The sequence below is a fragment of the Olea europaea genome, chromosome 11, assembly GCF_002742605.1.
Source record: "Olea europaea var. sylvestris chromosome 11, O_europaea_v1, whole genome shotgun sequence".
Classification (NCBI taxonomy): domain Eukaryota; kingdom Viridiplantae; phylum Streptophyta; class Magnoliopsida; order Lamiales; family Oleaceae; genus Olea; species Olea europaea.
The window spans coordinates 11,296,023-11,312,147 of record NC_036247.1 but is presented as its reverse complement, the minus strand read 5'-3'; the positions used below and the strand labels follow the sequence as shown (position 1 = coordinate 11,312,147).

The window sequence follows — 16,125 nt, the reverse complement described above, 5'->3', positions numbered from 1 at the left end:
GCTGGGAAACGCGTGCACGGTTATGTTCACAGGATATCAATCTCTAAGCTATTTCGCCAACCCAAAAAACTTGTGCTGGTTTTTGGAGCCAAAACTCGAGGAAGAGATTAAGAAATTGCACGATGTGGTAGGCAATGCAACAGTAGAGGGTTATCATATTGTTGTTGGAACTGGATCAAGTCAGCTCATTCAGGCTGCATTATATGCCCTTTCTGATCCTTTAAATGAACCAAAGCCTGTCAATGTTGTATCGGCTACTCCTTACTACTCGGTACGTGTTATCTCATCCAAAACCTTAAACTGTTAGAGATACGGTATAGTTCGCATAAATTGACGGAGATTAAACTTAAGTTACTGCTTTATGATTAGTTTTGACATATAAATTTCCGAATATCAAATTAAAGTCAACTAATCAGACATAAAATGAAGTTTCTGCTGTGGCAAGACAAACCTTGTCTCTTGCCGAGGCTTTTGTTGGTTGAATATTTAAGATCTCCTGACATGACAAACATGGTAACATTGACATACGGAAAGACTAATAAAATAGCATAAAAGTGCTATTAAATTACCATGGTCGGTGGTCACTGACACGTATCCGTAAACTTCACCGACAATAAAATTGCCAACGAGTTCTGGTCCATACTAATTCGATTGTAATGTTTTTTGCAGTCATATTCAGAGGTGACAGATTTTGTAAGGTCTGGACTCTACAAATGGGCAGGTGATGCTCACAATTTTGATAAAGATGGGCCCTACATAGAAATGGTAACTTCCCCAAATAACCCTGATGGGGTTATAAGAGAACCTGTTGTGAATAGAGCTCAAGGGATGCTAGTTCATGACCTTGCTTACTACTGGCCACAATACACTCCCATTACTGGTCCAGCAGATCATGATATTATGCTATTCACAGTTTCTAAATGCACTGGACATGCAGGATCAAGAATAGGGTGAGTTTCTAAAGAACCTCAAACACATTAGGCAAAATACTTACTTTTGACTTGCATTTTTCGGGACTTAGCCAATGTACTCCGACCGATTCAATCATGTTCTTGCAAGAAGAAGATCGAACCAAGCGGTGCTCACCGCTATTTGTAACTTGCAAATGCAATAATTTCCATCAAAGATGTTTGTCCAAAAAAATTACTTAAAAGCAACTTTACCAACTCTTGAGTATTTTGAATCATGTTCTTGCAAGAAACAGATTGAACCAAAGGTGACCACCCCGAGTGGCTACAGGCAAATTTCTTTTCTTTTCTTTTTTTGTCTTTTCTATTTGTTGATTCTTGGCGCTTTTGTTTCAGATGGGCACTGGTAAAGGACATAAATGTGGCAAGGAAAATGGTGAAGTTTATTGAGATTAACACAATTGGAGTGTCCAAAGAAGCACAACAAAGAGCAGCCAAGATCCTGGAAGTGATTTCTGATAGCTGCAGCCAAACAGTTAGGCCACCTGAATTGGATAACTTTTTTTATTATAGCCAGCACCTCTTGACTGGAAGATGGAAGAAGTTGAGGGAAATTGTTAAGTGCAATGGACTGTTTACTCTACCGAAGTTTCCCCTTCAGTATTGCAATTTTACTGGAGACTTCACTAAGGCACATCCCGGTAATTAATTATGTAACCTATTTATCAAAATCTGGACAATTAAAGTTCAGCCCCGTGTTGATAACTGTAATACATGATGTGGGACTTCCACTATTAGTGGTTTTCGAATATGTTTATGAGTATTGACAAGTGGCTGAACCAACAAGATGACGTTAGGTTTGAAATATATTGACATTTAATTTGTGATTTTTCAACAGCTTTTGCATGGATGAAATGCAAAGAAGATGTGGATTGTGAGAAGCTATTTAGAGGGCACAAGATTCTTACAAGAAGTGGAAAGCGCTTTGGGAGTGATCCAAAGTACGTGAGAATAAGTATGGTGAGTCGGGATGAGGAGTTTGATCTCTTTGTGCGGAGGCTCTCAACTATCCATGAGATTGCAAATGGAAATTAAGGGCTTTTATGCCCACACAAAAGAGTATTGCTGGTTCTACATAGAGTTTTGCACCCATTACCTATATATTTAGGCATTGTGGCGAGGCAGAATTAGATGAAGTGATACAATTTTTTGTGTGCTAGAACTTTCAATATTCGTTTAGTTTAATAATATTGAATAGCAAAATTTTAATCAATGAATTTGAGTTTTGAGTACTTGAATCAAAGGGTAAGCCTATAGCCACGAAACACTAATTTGAATCCTTTTATCCAAAGAGAGAATATGCACCGGAAAAGTCATGGAAGATGCAATCCGTGTAGCAGTCACTTAAAAAAGCAACCCTCTGATACAAAGTACCCAATTTCATTGAACAGTAATATAACAACTGAAAGGCTTAGTAAGTGAACTTACGGGTACGTTAGAAAGACAATGATTATATCATCTTCCAATTCCTTGATGACATTCTCTACCGTAGCCACTATATCTGCTAATATTCAGAAATCCAATTAGCATGTCAGATTCATGTAATACCATATTAAAAATATTTGCAAGGGAAAGTTCTATCCATCAGCGGTTTTCTGATTAATATCTTTTGCGCATTCAGCAATTCTAACAAGTCAAAACTAAAAATTTTCTTGAGGAAAGATTCCTCCTTGTTTTAAAAATATCCCAAGAAACAGATGCTACCAATCATTAACGGTATGTTATGTTAAAACATACCTTTGAAAGAAGAACCTTCTAGATAATGCTGCAAGAAAATTAAATTGCAAAATTAATGGAAGCAGAGCAGATTCATTATGTTAAATCTCATGTTTGAGTGGTGGGATGGTTTAGAGGACAAAAATCTGTAGCATGAAAACAAGGTTTACGTACCATTATTTGGGTTTTAAGATCAACTTCCTCAGCCGCTGCTGGTGTGGCTCCAGGTAGATAATTTGATTAACCAAGTGAGTAACTAGAAAATTCGAAGTTAGAAAATGACATCAAATGATAGAATAGAGAAAAACTACCTTCGCTGGCTGCAGTGCAATAGTTCATCAATAATGATGTGAAACTGGAAGGAAATGCTGGAATAATCTCTTCATCTGCCACATTTTGTGAAACTTTCTGTGGATTTGAATCTTGAGCTTTATAAATTGGTGACATCTGATGTGTACAGGTGTCTGTAGAAGTTGTATACTGCCCGTTCTCCTCGGGCCTGCACCAACGGCTAATATTATTGTCAATTTTCACTTATTAATTGTTTCTTTCCTTTGCTAGTCAGCATTAAAATTATCTTAAATCAGGTTGTTCGAGGAGGAATTACATCTCCACACTCTTTGCAACGAGATTTTGAGTCTTCATTTATTTATGTTCATTTCAAGGAACCGAAAGAAAGCAAGCCACAGTACCGATTCAGCTTGATAAGATAGGTCAGAGTTGCATGGAAGCCCTTGAAGTCTTGCACCATCCAAGATTTCCTTAGTAACAGAGAGAATATCACATTATGAAAATGTAATAAATTTTATACGATGCAATGGAAATAACTTAATAGGCAAAGAAAATTATAGATGCTAATGGCTGCACCTTAAGAACATTCATGAACTGTTCAGCTTTAAAGTTGGTCAAAAACTGGAGGGTAAATTTCTGGATCTGCAGACGAGCATTCACGAACATAAATCCTGATGAACTTAAATATATTGCAGAAACTAAAACCATTGAGTCAAACTCATTTGATTGCACGAATAGGTCAATCAAGATTTTCAGCCTGATAAAGGAAGTACATAAGCATGACTATGAACTATCCATAGTCTATTCCAACTGCAAGTAACCTAGTATTTATAGATTATTTTTACAAATCGAAAAAATTCTCTATTGCTAAAAGACAATAAGTCATAGGAAAAGCTCCATCACAGGAAAATCTAGTATGAGTTTGAAATTGTTTAGTAGCTTGTCAGGCCTACTCCATCCGTGTAGCTAAGAAAAACAGGTAGCAGCTCTGCTACCACGTGAAAGAAATCCAGATACACATGACACTTGAGGCCATGAGAATTGAAGCTTTGAGATATAATGTACCTCCTGTACCATTGAGAAAACCACTAAATTTGTTACATCATGGATGAAAATTCACAAAATCCCAATGGCACTTATGAAAAAACCTCATAAAGGACTAACACATCATCAGAATTGATCCACCAAACGGATCTATTAGAAGTTCTGAAAAGCAATCACTTACCACAGCATATATCCACAGGCGACATTAATCTTGGTCTTGCTAAAAATATTATATGAAAGGAAGTTGTGGCTCCATGGGCAATTCATACAATGGATCATATAAGATTTTGCAGAAAAGAGAAATAAATGTACGAAGGCAGAATTACAAGGTAAAAATTGGGGAAAAATTTTGTAATATGGACAAATGATGTTGATCTATTTGATTATCAACTTGCGATTACTTGGAATCTGATAAAATCAAACAAAGGACCTGACAATAAATGTACAGAACACGCAAACTACAAAATACACCGAGAAGGTAGAAAATGTTGTATCTACATGGACTTTCCAGCTAATATATTCAAAGAGAAGCTTTGATCAATTTAATGTAGGACATTTGTTTGATTTTGAGCTCCGGAAATGTTTGCTGCTCATAAAATCAAATACACAGCACTGAGTTTCTAAATCAAGATAAATAAAAAAACAGCTATAAATCAGACGGAGAACATGATTCACTGGTTGTTGAACTTACAAGGACTTTGGTGGAAGTTAATTCAAATAACAATAACTGCATTTAATGCGGAAACTGCACCGCATATGGAGTTGATTACTTTGTGTCTACGAGGACTTTGAAGCTAATAAAATCAAGCATCTGAATTCATCAAACAGAGACGTTAAATTGATTTTCAACTCGCAAGGTGTCAAAAACAGGAACAAAAAGTACAACACCACAAAAACCTGTACAAATCGAAAAATATAACCGATCTGATTTTTAACGTACAAGGACTTTAGCTCGGAGAGAGAGCAAGAGAATGGCGTCGGAAAATCCTTTGGAGCTACCGTATACGAGCTGGAGGCAGGCCGTGAACGAGGAAGAGGATATCCACGAGCTGCCAAGGAGGTGCTTCTTTTGGATGGCGGCATGGGGCGAGAGAGGAGAATGGGGGTAGCCGAGATTGATGGAACTGCAGTTGATGAAGCGTGCGTATTGGATTTTCCATTGATCTATGACTGGGGGAGATTTGTGAGTGCGATTACCCTGGGTTTTCCATTTCCAAGTGATTAGTAGGTATTGTGACCATTGTTCCCGCCATCTTTGGTGATTTTTGAAATGAAGATGGTTTGGGGGATTTATAGTAGGGGGACTGGAATGCTGATTTTTGCTACTTGCATAAATTTAACACATTTCAAAATAAAGAAAGTAAGTTTTAGGCTTTGTCTGAGCGCACTTTTATTGCCAAAATTAAGTGATTTTCTGACCGTTGATACGTCCAACTGCCACATTTCCACCTTCTACTGATATGGGAATCAAATAGACTGACACCCATGTCAGTTGGTTTTTCCCTTTCTACCCTCACAATTTACACGCCAAACCAACCCTCATTTCTCTGTCTTCTGCGAAATGAAAAAGCAAGAGACGCTCACATTTGCACTCCTCCACTGCACGAAGCTGCTGACACCACTCCTCCACTGGACGAAGCTGCCAACACTACTTGCTCTTCGGCGGCAGCAATATCTACTACATTTGTCGTCCGACGGTGAGAAAATAATCTTCTGATAGCCGGCAACAGTTTCTGTAACAACCCGGTCGTCCCCACCCTACTTTGAAGACAGTAGCGGCGAGTTGATGGCGTCCCTTGCAACAGTTTCATCCCCCAATATGCCTTGACAACGTTTGCCTTCTTCGGCTACCGATACAAGCAAATCCACAGTCACAATCAACGTCCCCGTAGATCCCCATTTCCATGCGACATCGTAGGTAAGCATCTGTGTCTTTGATCTCTACTCGTTCCCTTTGCACGTTCCTCACTCGTCACCAATCTATACATTTCTTTGGACTATTTGATTCACAAGGGCCTGACATAAAAAAAATTACATTTGTACTTAAGGTTGAATTGCAAAAGGCGCTCCCAGTTTCTCCGGCACACACACGGTCACGTAAGTTGTTGGAAAATAATCTGCTCATCGAAAGAGAACCACCATGGACCCTGTCGTTTCCCCGGTACAGTAGAGTGCCTCCAACATTTTGTTCATTTTTGTGTTGACTGTAAATTGCCATAAACGATTGCTTCTACTGATGGAGACTAACATTTTTTCCTCCCAATTTGCAGCAGCCAATTTACCACCCACACTTGAACTCCTCCACATCAAACGCTCATCATGTTGACAGTGAATCGGGGCCTCGTAAGCGCACAATGGACTGACTATGAGACGCAAATTTTTGTCGCCGCCTGCGAGATCGTAATCGCCGATGGACACCGAAATGGGAAATGCTTCACCAAATACGAATGGCATACATTGGTTCACATATTTAACACCAACTCCGGGCACAATTGGAGCAAGCAGCAACTGAAAAATCGACGGGATGCACTCCGCTTGAAACACAAGAGATTTGAAGAATTGATCAACAGCAGTGGCGTTGTGTACGACACGTCCACTGGCTTGATCAGCGCCTCGGCGGAGTGGTGGGATCGAAAGATGAAGGTACCATCATATACTCATCAATAATAGCTAGTATCAGAACAAATTGAGTAATTGATATCCAAATTCGAGAGACCTCATTGATTCCTGGTGTTCTTGAAGGACTGTTTTTCATGAACAATTGCCCAAGTTCAATACAAATTTTTACTAAAGGAACCACAAAAACAAATGCACGTGCTTGCATATTGAAAATAAGTTGATGGGAAATGCATTTTTCTTTGTTTCAGTTCGATCCAAATGACTATGAGTTTCTTAGAATTAAAGTTTTTATTCAGTAGTAACTTTGGGTTGCCCAAGTATGCGGAGATACTGTTAGTTACATGGGATGAAATTAATGAGTTACAAACAAGAGTGATGGTTGGCAGTTAATAAAATCTGCTACTTACGTCGTTTATCTCTAAACTTGTACTACCTTGTTTAAAAAACGGTGCTAAAACAGGGATTCTTCTTCTTAATTAACCATTCTCCACTTTCTACATCCTCGTGCTATAAGAAGGTAGACCAATTTTCGTTCTGTTGAAATTCTAGGACAAATTGGTTTTTCACGTTGCATAATGAGTTAATTATTTGTGGCACTTAGCTTTAGGGAAAATTTAGGTTATCCAGAACCGGCTCTCATTTTTTAAGCATTACTAGCCTTTTTTTTGTGTTGCAAAATAATCGAAACATACGTGCCTAATTTGGAAGAGAGAGTAAGAATAAACTGTATGGTATTTTGGTAAGTGTCACATATATGCCTAATTGTCTTCACTTCTAATGGACTGAGTACTTCAGCTACTAAACAATTTTGTTTTTACAGTTGTAACTGCAAAATAACTGCAAATTGCACTTCACATTAACATCAAGTGTTATTGTAATTGTGTTTATGTTTAATTTACGCATTCATGTGCATGGGTAGGAATGACTAACATTGTTGTTATTTTTTGAAATAGATGCAATCCCAATTTTTTTTTCAGTCAATTTTAATTACTTCTTTCACACTTCGTTTGCAAGAGTACAAAGAGTACAAGGACAAGGATTGCCGAGAGTTGTACTGATACAAGGTTTTATTCGGGGATGTTTTCGACTGCGATAAGTACGCAGTCATACTAGCCAAGCATGCCGCACTGGCTTCGCCATGTTCGAAGACAGTGCACAAGAAGACCACCGTGATGAGATCCCAGTAGATGTAGAGAGTAGCGACGAGGGCGGTATAGCCGCACTGCGCTCGGCGGCTATGGATGAATTCGACCAGCATAGCGGGGACAAACGGAAGGCCGTCGGGAAGCGATCGAAGGAGAAGAGGAAGAAGTTTTCATCTCGGGACGTATTGTACTCTATGGACCATGCTACCTCCGCCAGTGAGAATATTGCTGCAAAAATTGACCACTTCATCGGAGCGGCAATGTCCGACCCGAAGACATGCATGAGCGAGTTGCTGGCTACGGGTCGACTCCAAAAGCAAACAGATCTGTACTTTTACACGTGCAAGTTCCTTTCACAGAGGGCCAATAGAGAGGTACTGAACATGCAAGACAATGCAAACGACAAGTTTGCTTGGGTGGAGTGGAGCTATGAGAAATATAGGAAAACACAGCCGCGGTGATATATATTTGTGTAGATTGCGTACACGTCTGTGGGACGATTTAAATTTTTCTTACTATTTTTTATGTTTACATGTACTAATTATGCCGAGAATCACGTTCTGAATCTGAACAAGTATCACATTTTTTGGGATTGCATTGGTGCAATTGACGAAATCTACGTTAGAGTCGTCCTTCCACGGGAGCAGCGCGTGAGTTTTATCGGAGGAAAAGGAATTTCGACACAGAATGGGCTAGCGGCATGTGATTTCAATTTGTGCTTCACATTCGTGCTTGCAGGTACAACGGGAAACTCCCACAATGCTCGAATCTTGGCTCGGCCAATACATAATCCCGAGATTGAGTTTTCGCAACCTGCACCTGGAAAATATTACCTGGTTGACTCTGGATTTGCTCATCGACCTGGGTATGTGGCGCCCTATAAGGGTTCGAATATATTGTACCATTTTCAACAATTCTATGACGGAGACACTAGTTGCAGACGTAACTTTCGAAATGCTCGCGAAAAATTTAATTTCAGGCACTCGTCATGCAGGAACGTCATCGAACGTGCATTTGGCGTTTGGAAAAGTCGATGGAAAATACTCGATCGTATGCCAAGTTATGTGTTCGACGTGCAAACACATGTTGTAATTCTAACCACGGCCATTCATAACTTTCTTCAACGGGCGGGTGTGGTGGACGAAGCATTCCTAAGAGCGGAGACAGACACTGACGCAGCAAAAGTGGAGCTCCCAAGCGCATGTGACGAAGCTTCAGTGGAAATGAATGCACCGGAATCATGACGAGATGAGTGGGATATGTTCAGGGATTACCTGGCACAACAATAAACACGTGTATTTTTTTATCGAAATTAGACGGGCTCATTAAGCATGGTGTTTTCCGACAAGCGAAATGGATGTCGTTTCATGTCAAAATTGGGAAAAAATGTTATCATGAATAATGTCACACGTCCCCAATTGGTTTTTTTGCATTGAAATTCTGTGTAACAAATATTTGGTGGACAAAAAATATTCATGTTTTAATGGGACCCTTATGTATGCGTTATCTCACCAATTTCTTTATCATTGCCGATCAAAAGTTGTATTCAATATGTCAGGGCACAGTTGGAGTAATGTGGGCAAACTTGTAATTTATGCATGGACCTCTACATTGGGAAACCAAAATGTCTTCAGGTGGGGCCAGCTGATAAGACAGGAGAATTGATTCTCCCATTTCACAATCACACCCAGACGGGGGCTTAAACTTTAAAAATCAAATTTTTATTAGAAATTATTTTTGATTTAATTAATTAATTCATTAATTAAATATATTTAAGTCACACATCTATACAATTTGGTCACAAATTAACAATTTAATTAGTCACTTAGTTTTTTGGTCACAAATAAAAATTTTTATGTCAAATTATTTTACGATTACAATTCAAAAATTTTGTAGGTCACATTCTTGTTCATCGGTCACAAATCAAAATTATCAAATTATTGGTCACAATTTATTTCCCGATCACAAATCAAAAGTTTTATAGGTCATATATTATTTTTTGGTTACAAATCAAAATTTTATAAGATTATTCATTGGTCACAGAATCAAAATTTTTATTGATCACAACTCATTTATTCATTGCAAATTATTAGATTTATTGGTCACGATTAATTTTTTGGTCACAGCTTAATGAATTGTGAGTCACGGTCACATATTACAAATTAACCAATTACTAGTCACAATCAACCAAATATTTGATCACAAGCATCTAACCGTATCGCATCCCACTCACAACCACCACAATCACCATCACTATCACCATTACCTCCCTGCTTCCTCCAAAATATGGAAGCTGCCACTACCACCACTTCAACAACCAAAATTAATGCCTCATCGCCATCAACCACTATCGCACCACTACACGACCACCTTTACCGCACCACCGTTAACGCAGCAGAAAATTTGAAAAAAATATATATATAAACTGCACACCACCATTACCATCACCATCGTTGCACCGCATACCACCACCATCGCACTATACACCACCACCACAACAACCATACCCATTATTGTAAAACCACCATTACAGTACCCAAACACCATCAATCAGCACAACACAACTACCAACACCACCATAAAATCCCTAAACCTGCCATCGCTTGCATCATCTCACCACACCACAGCTACCACCCCTACCAACAACTCTAGCCAACGTAAAATTAGAAACAAAACTTTGAACGGTCTCAACAATCAGTCCATCGACTAGAAGGATTGATTGTTGCTAATATCATCACTGTTATGTGCACGATGGTTGGTGCACCAACTCGCCGCTGCGGTGGTGGTAGATTGTCACGAAGATCCAAAAACTCCTCTCAAATTGAGACAGCGACTTCTTGAGGGATAGAGAGAGAATGAAGAACAGGCGGCGGACGTCTTAAAGGATAGAGAGAGAATGAAGAAATGTAGATAGAAATAATTAGGGTTTGTAATGTGTGTGAGCTTGCTTTCTTCCTAAATTCCAACTTTTTTTTTTTTTAGTGGAAAGACAGATCCAACAATTTGGACTTGGGGCAGTTCCTCCGCGCTTTTGAGAGAAAAAATGAATGTCGAAGTAAAGTAACTGAAATAGGCCTAGAATAGTTTTGGAGTAAATTAGCAAAAATATTTATTTTATAAAAATATTGATTAAAATAAAATTTCTGATTTTTGAAATATGAAACTTTCAACCTGATTTTAGAATGTTGAATATTTAAAGTATGGTTTGGTGTAATTTCCACATTTATAAAATAAGTTGAATTTATTTCAATAATAATGATTTTATTTTTATTTTTTTTGACAAAGTACGAATATGAAATTATGACTAAGTGATTGTTTGATAAAATTATTTTTTCAAATTTTGAACAAATGAAAGTTCAAATTTTAACATATATTTAATTGGATTCATAATTTTTATTAACTTTCCTATAGGACATTCAATAATGCTATAGAGACAAGTTGAAAAACAAGGTAGTTGACTCGTGCCGAAATATGATTGGACACTTTGAAAATTTTGAAAAACAAAGCTAACCAATTTCTGCCAACTCAATTTGTTCCCTATTTTTTAGCCTCTTAGATTGGCTTTATTCATAGGACATTTCATCAATTTCAATAAAATCTTTGTCAAAAAACCTCTAATTGTTGAAAGGTACCCAACTATTTACAAACTCATGGACGAAGCTTTAATTTTGCGACTAAGGTACCTTCCTCCTAATGTTTTATATTCAGCACTTGTTTGGTTTCCATTATTTTTAAAATACATTTTTTTCCTTTTCAACCACAAATTATTCAATAAAAAAATATTATATGCAAACCAAATTTTTTTCCTTATTTTTAAACATATATTCTCCACTAATTTACTATTCCAAAATACATTCTTACAATTATGCTATTTTACAAATTCAAAATTTTTGGAAGAGGTGACACTGAGCACATTCACGAGTAATATGCAAAGAGCATCATCTCTATAAGAGTGTATTTGTAGCGAAAATTCCTTGATAAATCTTGATCCTGGGCTCAGAAAACAATCAAACGAACACCGGTTTATCTCGACTCGACCAAAGACTTTCGCCTTCACTTTGGATTGTCCAAACTCTCTCAAACTCCACAAAGGAGAGGGGTGATGTTGTTAGCAATCCACAAAGATATGGAAAGGAAGAAGAACAGTGGTTGAATCTTACTCACAACCTCACATGGCTTTCCTTTCTCTCGGTTGCCTCTCTTCTCACAACTCTCCTCTCCATTGCTACAACACACACACACCACCAAAAACGGCTGGGAGATAAATACATATATATAAGTTAGTTTAGGTCACTCTAATTGGGCCTAGGGTTCACTAAGTGGGCTACCAATTAACCTAAACTAATGGGCCAATATTCAACTCCATATTAATCATTAAATGGTCCAACTAACCAAATAATCATCCAACCCAAACCCGAACCATCCAAAAGTGTAGTTCATCTCCGAGTCGAGCCAAGTCCATGGTGTCGATAAATAACCCGACAACTGTTTTAAATCATTGCCCGGATTATTGGGTATCAAAAACCTAACAATCTCCATCTTGATGCCCAATAATCTGCAAGCAACCAAAGCACACAGTTTATACTTGCACAATCAAGGTAATCCAATAAAATTGGAATCACAGGCCTTACCTCGTATTTCGAACCGAAACACATACCATACTTGCTCCATGTACTCACCAGGGCTAAGTTCAAGAACACCCAAGTAGAAACAAGTATTCACAGTGAACAAACAATCATGCGATGAAGATATATATAGGATAACACACACACAGATCTTTTCAAAAATCACGTTCACACAGAACCACGGATTAACACCTAGTTAATCAAACCACGGTTAATCACATATGCAACACATGCATAAATGACCCCATGAAAGATCTCACTACACTTATCCTATCACATTTCGTGTTACTTCCACCTCGAGAACACATATCTCCTCTCATCGCCCACAATGCTCACTAAACCAATCACTTAACTCATATCTAACTGGCAAGTCACAATAGATCCTAAGCTCTCGGGATAATCCTCTATCATCACATCACTTCTCCCAACCTACGTGGATGATGGGACTCCACCTTACAGAAGTGATAGAAGTGCCTCTCTCGCACTCCACCTGTACAGGGTCTCTTTCACAAATAAATGATTCTACACATTTGTCACATCTTTACTCGTGATCCAAATGTCACACTCCACATCCCCCGGTACAAATCATCATGTACCTCTAAGTATCTATACTCTACCTTATCAAAAGGCATCCAACTCACTGCTAATGCATCTCAAACTCACTATGGTAAAACAACACCTTTCGGTGACCACGAAGGATAATCTACTCACCAATGCTCCCAAAAAATTCATAAAGAAAATAGTGAAGGTGGCACTCTCAAAGAGAATCGAAGAAAAAATCGCTTACTTTACAACACTCACAAAAAAGGCTCACAAAGATAAAAAAGGTAACCCTAACATGACTGCCTCACATAATCTCACAAACCACATAGGCTCACAAAGATAAAGGAGAGAAACAGCTACCCAACTTTCTTCTCACTACCACACTCTCACGCCACTCACAGAGTAAATAGAGTACGCTACAAAACTTAATCCACTATGCATGTAAACATATTGCACAAAGTAATAAGTCACTCTAATTCATGCAATTACACACATCAAACATATTGAAAGTGTAACATCAACATTACAACAGAATTAAGTGACCACATACATGCAGAAAGGATTACATTTAGATGCAATGCAAGAACCATGTTTATTCTCTCAATAAACCTCACTAGGATCACTACTCGACCCTAAAGCCACATTCGCCTTGTCTCTATCCTCATCTTTCCTTTTATTATCATTCTAGGACAATTTCTGTCAACTATGTCCAAATTTTACCATAGTTAAAATATATGTTATTTTTCGCACTTACCTTAGACCTACATTTGCCACCAATGTCAAATAATGACCACAAGTAAAGTATGAACATAATTCACATAGAATAGTCCGGTAAACTTTCCTAAGGCCACATGCAATTCTAATAATGTAGAAAAATTGACAGCAAATTCACAAAGAATTTAAGGCAAATAATTAACAAATAATTCCTAGATCTAGCAACAGGCAATGATTACCCCTTCATGATAATCCCAAACCTAATGTCACCCCACACGATGACCTCTAATGCAAAAAATAAATTATTCTACACATTTATTTCAACTGCAATAATAAAAAGCAAAGAACACGATACCGAGCGGATCACGTCTGAAGGTCCGTAAATATCGAGAGACGCGAATTCACCACTTTAGGATCACCACTATTCATCCTAAAGTCTCTGAAAACTGCAGCCGAAAAAAATCACGATCGAATCTCAAACTCCCGAAGAACACGCTGTCCAAATTCTGCTGCTTACCCTGAAACAGAAAACTTCCAACACGAAAAATGTCAGCAATAATATGAGGAACAAACTGCCTGAAGAGACTATGGCCAAAAAATGCTCCACGCGCCATCACCTGTGGCTCCTTCCCTCTGCGCGTGGGCCTCACGTGCCACCACACGCGCCGGTCTGCAAAGTTCGCCTCCTCATGCACGTCACACTAGTGGTCTCCGTTTTCCCAAACCCCTTCTGGATTGATCAGAAAACGCGAAAAATGGAGACTGATTTTAACAGTTTTTGGACAGCTTCTTCGATCTGATTTCTGCTGCATTTCTGCCGATTTTCTGGAAAAATTTTGGTAGATTTTACAAGCCAAAACCTTCACCTTGAAGCTCTGATACCAATTGTTGGAAGCTCTCTCAAAAGGATCTTCAAACGGTGATTTTCCAGGCTCAGTCCAACGTACCTTTCTCTACCAACAACCAATCCAATCGGCTCCAAACCACAACCAATTGATTCACCTTGGTTGCTATGCAATTTTACCTATGCAGGACAAGAAATGATGATGATTTATGGCCACAAAGGCTAGGAGAAGACACCACAAAGGTATACTATGAAAGACCCACCAATTGCACACGTTATACAAGCGTTCTGGACACTTCTGGACACCTTTTTCTCACACAAAAGGGGGGCAACCGGGATTCACTATTTCTTCTCTCAAAATCACACAATCATCATATGAAAGCGGCTAGGGTTATAGTCAAATATATACTCTAGGATTAGGCTTTAAGTTGGGCCATTAAAGGGGTAAACGGGCCAAAATTCAAGCCATCCATAAGGAATACAATTGGGTCGGGTGTAGCTCATGGACTTGGTTGTTGGACTTATTTCATTCATCGACTTATGCCTATGAAATAATATTAATCCACGTTAACATCATAGCCCGGGATTTATTGGGTATCAAAAACCCAACAAATCTCCACCTGCACAATCCAATGGTGGTGTCCGTTTCTCCAAACTGTTTTTTGTTTCATCAGAATACGCCAAATTAGATCTGGTAGAAAATTGAAAAAAATCCCAAAAAATCGTCCAGTTTTTCTGCCTGTTTTTCAATCCAATTTCTGGCCACTTCCAACCCCTTTTTAGCTCCAAAAATCACAGATTTATCAACAACACAAGCTTTGATACCATTTGTAGCGGAAATCCCTTGATAAATCTTGATCCGGGCTAAGAAAACAATCGAACGAACACCGATTTACCTCGACTCGACCTGAGACTTTTGCCTTCACTTTGGACTGTCCAAACTCTCTCAAACCACATAAAGGAGAATGGTGGTGGTGTTAGCAATCCACAAAGGTATGGAGAGGAAGAAGAACAGTGGTTGAATCTTACTCACAACCTCACATGGCTTTCCTCTCTCTCGGTTGCCTCTCTTCTCTCAACTCTCCTCTCCATTGCTACAATACACATACACCACCAAAAACAGCTGGGAGATAAATACATATATATAAGTTAGTTTAGGTCACTCTAATTGGGCCTAGGGTTCACTAAGCGGGCTACCAATTAACCTAAACTAATGAGCCAATATTCAACTCCATATTAATCACTAAATGGTCCAACTAACCAAATAATCATCCAACCCAAACCCGAACCATCCAAAAGTGTAGTTCATCTCTGAGTCGAGCCAAGTCCGTGGTGTCAATAAATAATTTGACAACTGTTTTAAATCATCGCCCGGATTATTAGGTATCAAAAACCCAATAGTATTTTCATAGACTAATTATAACACTATATTGGATAGGACTATTTTTGAAATCGATTTGTAAAGAGAGAGAACCCAATTGAAACTTTACATAGCTATATATATAATAACATGATGAAAAATTAATACGAGGAAAAACATTGGTAGCAGCGTCAATCTCATTTTCAGGGTTGAGTTTCAAAGGATGATATGTAGATGAAGCTTTAAAGTTATGCAT

At 38.4% G+C, this 16,125-nt stretch overlaps 3 protein-coding genes across 3 annotated transcripts; all 3 read left to right on the top strand.

Annotated features, from left to right (window-relative positions):
• Positions 1 to 7: 7 nt before the first annotated feature.
• LOC111404891 (tryptophan aminotransferase-related protein 2-like) lies at positions 8 to 2,133 on the top strand. Its single transcript, XM_023033620.1, has 4 exons — positions 8 to 271; positions 670 to 950; positions 1,305 to 1,609; positions 1,807 to 2,133. Exons 1-4 carry the CDS (start codon positions 23 to 25, stop codon positions 2,001 to 2,003), a joined length of 1,032 nt encoding a protein of 343 aa, XP_022889388.1. The 5' UTR covers positions 8 to 22; the 3' UTR covers positions 2,004 to 2,133.
• A 4,205-nt stretch (positions 2,134 to 6,338) lies between these two features.
• Positions 6,339 to 8,244, top strand: LOC111404461. The gene is made up of 3 exons (XM_023033264.1): positions 6,339 to 6,662; positions 7,616 to 7,689; positions 7,743 to 8,244. The coding sequence occupies exons 1-3, from the start codon at positions 6,339 to 6,341 to the stop codon at positions 8,242 to 8,244; spliced, it is 900 nt and encodes a 299-aa protein (XP_022889032.1).
• Positions 8,245 to 8,307: 63 nt separating this feature from the next.
• Positions 8,308 to 9,027, top strand: LOC111404459. The gene has a single exon (XM_023033263.1). It carries the CDS (start codon positions 8,308 to 8,310, stop codon positions 9,025 to 9,027), a length of 720 nt encoding a protein of 239 aa, XP_022889031.1.
• Positions 9,028 to 16,125: the final 7,098 nt, after the last annotated feature.

Excerpts from the sequence above, each read along its gene's own strand:
- LOC111404891 (XM_023033620.1), top strand. The coding sequence starts at position 23 with ATGTTCACAGGATATCAATCTCTAAGCTATTTCGCCAACCCAAAAAAC. Across the intron at positions 951-1,304 it reads CATGCAGGATCAAGAATAGG|ATGGGCACTGGTAAAGGACA; the intron begins GTGAGTTTCTAA and ends CTTTTGTTTCAG. Across the intron at positions 1,610-1,806 it reads CTTCACTAAGGCACATCCCG|CTTTTGCATGGATGAAATGC; the intron begins GTAATTAATTAT and ends ATTTTTCAACAG.
- LOC111404461 (XM_023033264.1), top strand. The coding sequence starts at position 6,339 with ATGTTGACAGTGAATCGGGGCCTCGTAAGCGCACAATGGACTGACTAT. Across the intron at positions 6,663-7,615 it reads GGTGGGATCGAAAGATGAAG|TCAATTTTAATTACTTCTTT; the intron begins GTACCATCATAT and ends TTTTTTTTTCAG. Across the intron at positions 7,690-7,742 it reads GACAAGGATTGCCGAGAGTT|TCATACTAGCCAAGCATGCC; the intron begins GTACTGATACAA and ends ATAAGTACGCAG.
- LOC111404459 (XM_023033263.1), top strand. The coding sequence starts at position 8,308 with ATGTTTACATGTACTAATTATGCCGAGAATCACGTTCTGAATCTGAAC.